We start from the raw sequence: 1,326 nt of genomic DNA on the forward strand, positions 1-1,326 counted from the left end.
GTATGGTCTTGCAGACTGTCTTTACAAATCGACATGTCTACGATCTTTCACTGAGCTCTACTTTCAGACCCAAAATGCTGGCGTAAGTCGGTCAGGGTCTGTTCCGTGCCGGGCATGCAGTGATCGCTCGTGGACTCTTTTGATAAGCAGCATCACTACCGGATGTGTTGATGGTAGAAGGATGGGATGTTTTCCTTTCTGCGTCCATGTCAGAATTTTGGAGGCGTCCTCCCACTCTTAGCAGTCCGTTTGCATCCAGATATGGATTGAATCTAGCTAATTTACCTTCTGGATTTTTTCCAGATTGAACGGCGGCTAGTTCCTTCTCGAAAGCCTCACGTTGAACTGTCAGCAACCAAAAATTCTCTGCTTTGGCTAGCTCTTCTACGGTCAGTTCTGCGAACTTTCTTTCGTGTCGGGGTAGCTGTAGATTTCTAAAGAAACGAAAACAAAACGCAGTGACTCTTACCAGTTTTTCGAAGTTGCTGAAACGTGACGGTTCCAATCGATCGTTCTTCTCAATCACAGAAACGGCCAATGTCGTGATCTTGTTTCTGGCTTCAGCGCTTGACGTGATCTTAGATTGATCTACTCTTACGGATTTCTTTGGCCAGTTATCTACCGGCAAAGATAACCATGGGGGACCTTCCCACCAAAGTTGACTTTCTTCTAACCTCTTTAACGAACATCCTCTGCTTAGCATGTCTGCAGGGTTTTCGCCGGTTGGGCAATAACGCCACACACTGGCTTCTGTTAGCTGTTGAATCGATTCAACACGGTTTCTTACACAGGTCTTCCATTTGACAGCAGGGCTTTTTATCCACGAAAGCGTTACTTCACTTTCGGACCAGCAAACTATCTCGTCGATCTCAATTGACAATTGTTTTCCTACGTACGTCACTAGTCTAGCAGAAACTAAAGCGGCCAACTCATCATCACACGATAGTAGGATATCATTTCTTTCAGCTGGTGATTCTGTTTCAGGTTGATCCATGATTCCGATCGATTTTAATTCCCCAAATCTGTGATGCTTTTCGCAATCGCATCGTGGTCGCACATCTATACGCATCACTTTAACAGTGTCGGTATAGTTCGTTCTCGAATCTTGACCACAAAGGATCCATCCAAGTGTGGATCGCAGTGCTACTAGCCATTCGTCAACTACACATCTTCTATCATCTTCTATGAAATGGTAGTAATAATCGATTCCGATGAGAACGTCGACATCGCAACGACCACGTGGGAAATCGTCGGCTAAGGTTCAAGTCTTTCACATGTTCCCCACATTGCTGGAGTATCTTTCTCTCAATGCGTCAACAAATCCCA

At 45.1% G+C, this 1,326-nt stretch overlaps 1 protein-coding gene across 1 annotated transcript; it reads right to left on the reverse strand.

Moving 5' to 3' along the window:
- Nucleotides 1-91: 91 nt before the first annotated feature.
- Tsp_13315 (conserved hypothetical protein) lies at nucleotides 92-1,254 on the reverse strand (the record flags this gene model as incomplete). The annotated part of the gene is made up of 2 exons (XM_003367756.1): nucleotides 92-424; nucleotides 470-1,254. Coding segments are annotated over 2 exons (1,118 nt in total), but the record flags the coding sequence as incomplete, so codon positions are not given.
- Nucleotides 1,255-1,326: the final 72 nt, after the last annotated feature.

This window comes from Trichinella spiralis, assembly GCF_000181795.1.
Source record: "Trichinella spiralis strain ISS 195 chromosome Unknown Scfld3730, whole genome shotgun sequence".
NCBI lineage: Eukaryota > Metazoa > Nematoda > Enoplea > Trichinellida > Trichinellidae > Trichinella > Trichinella spiralis.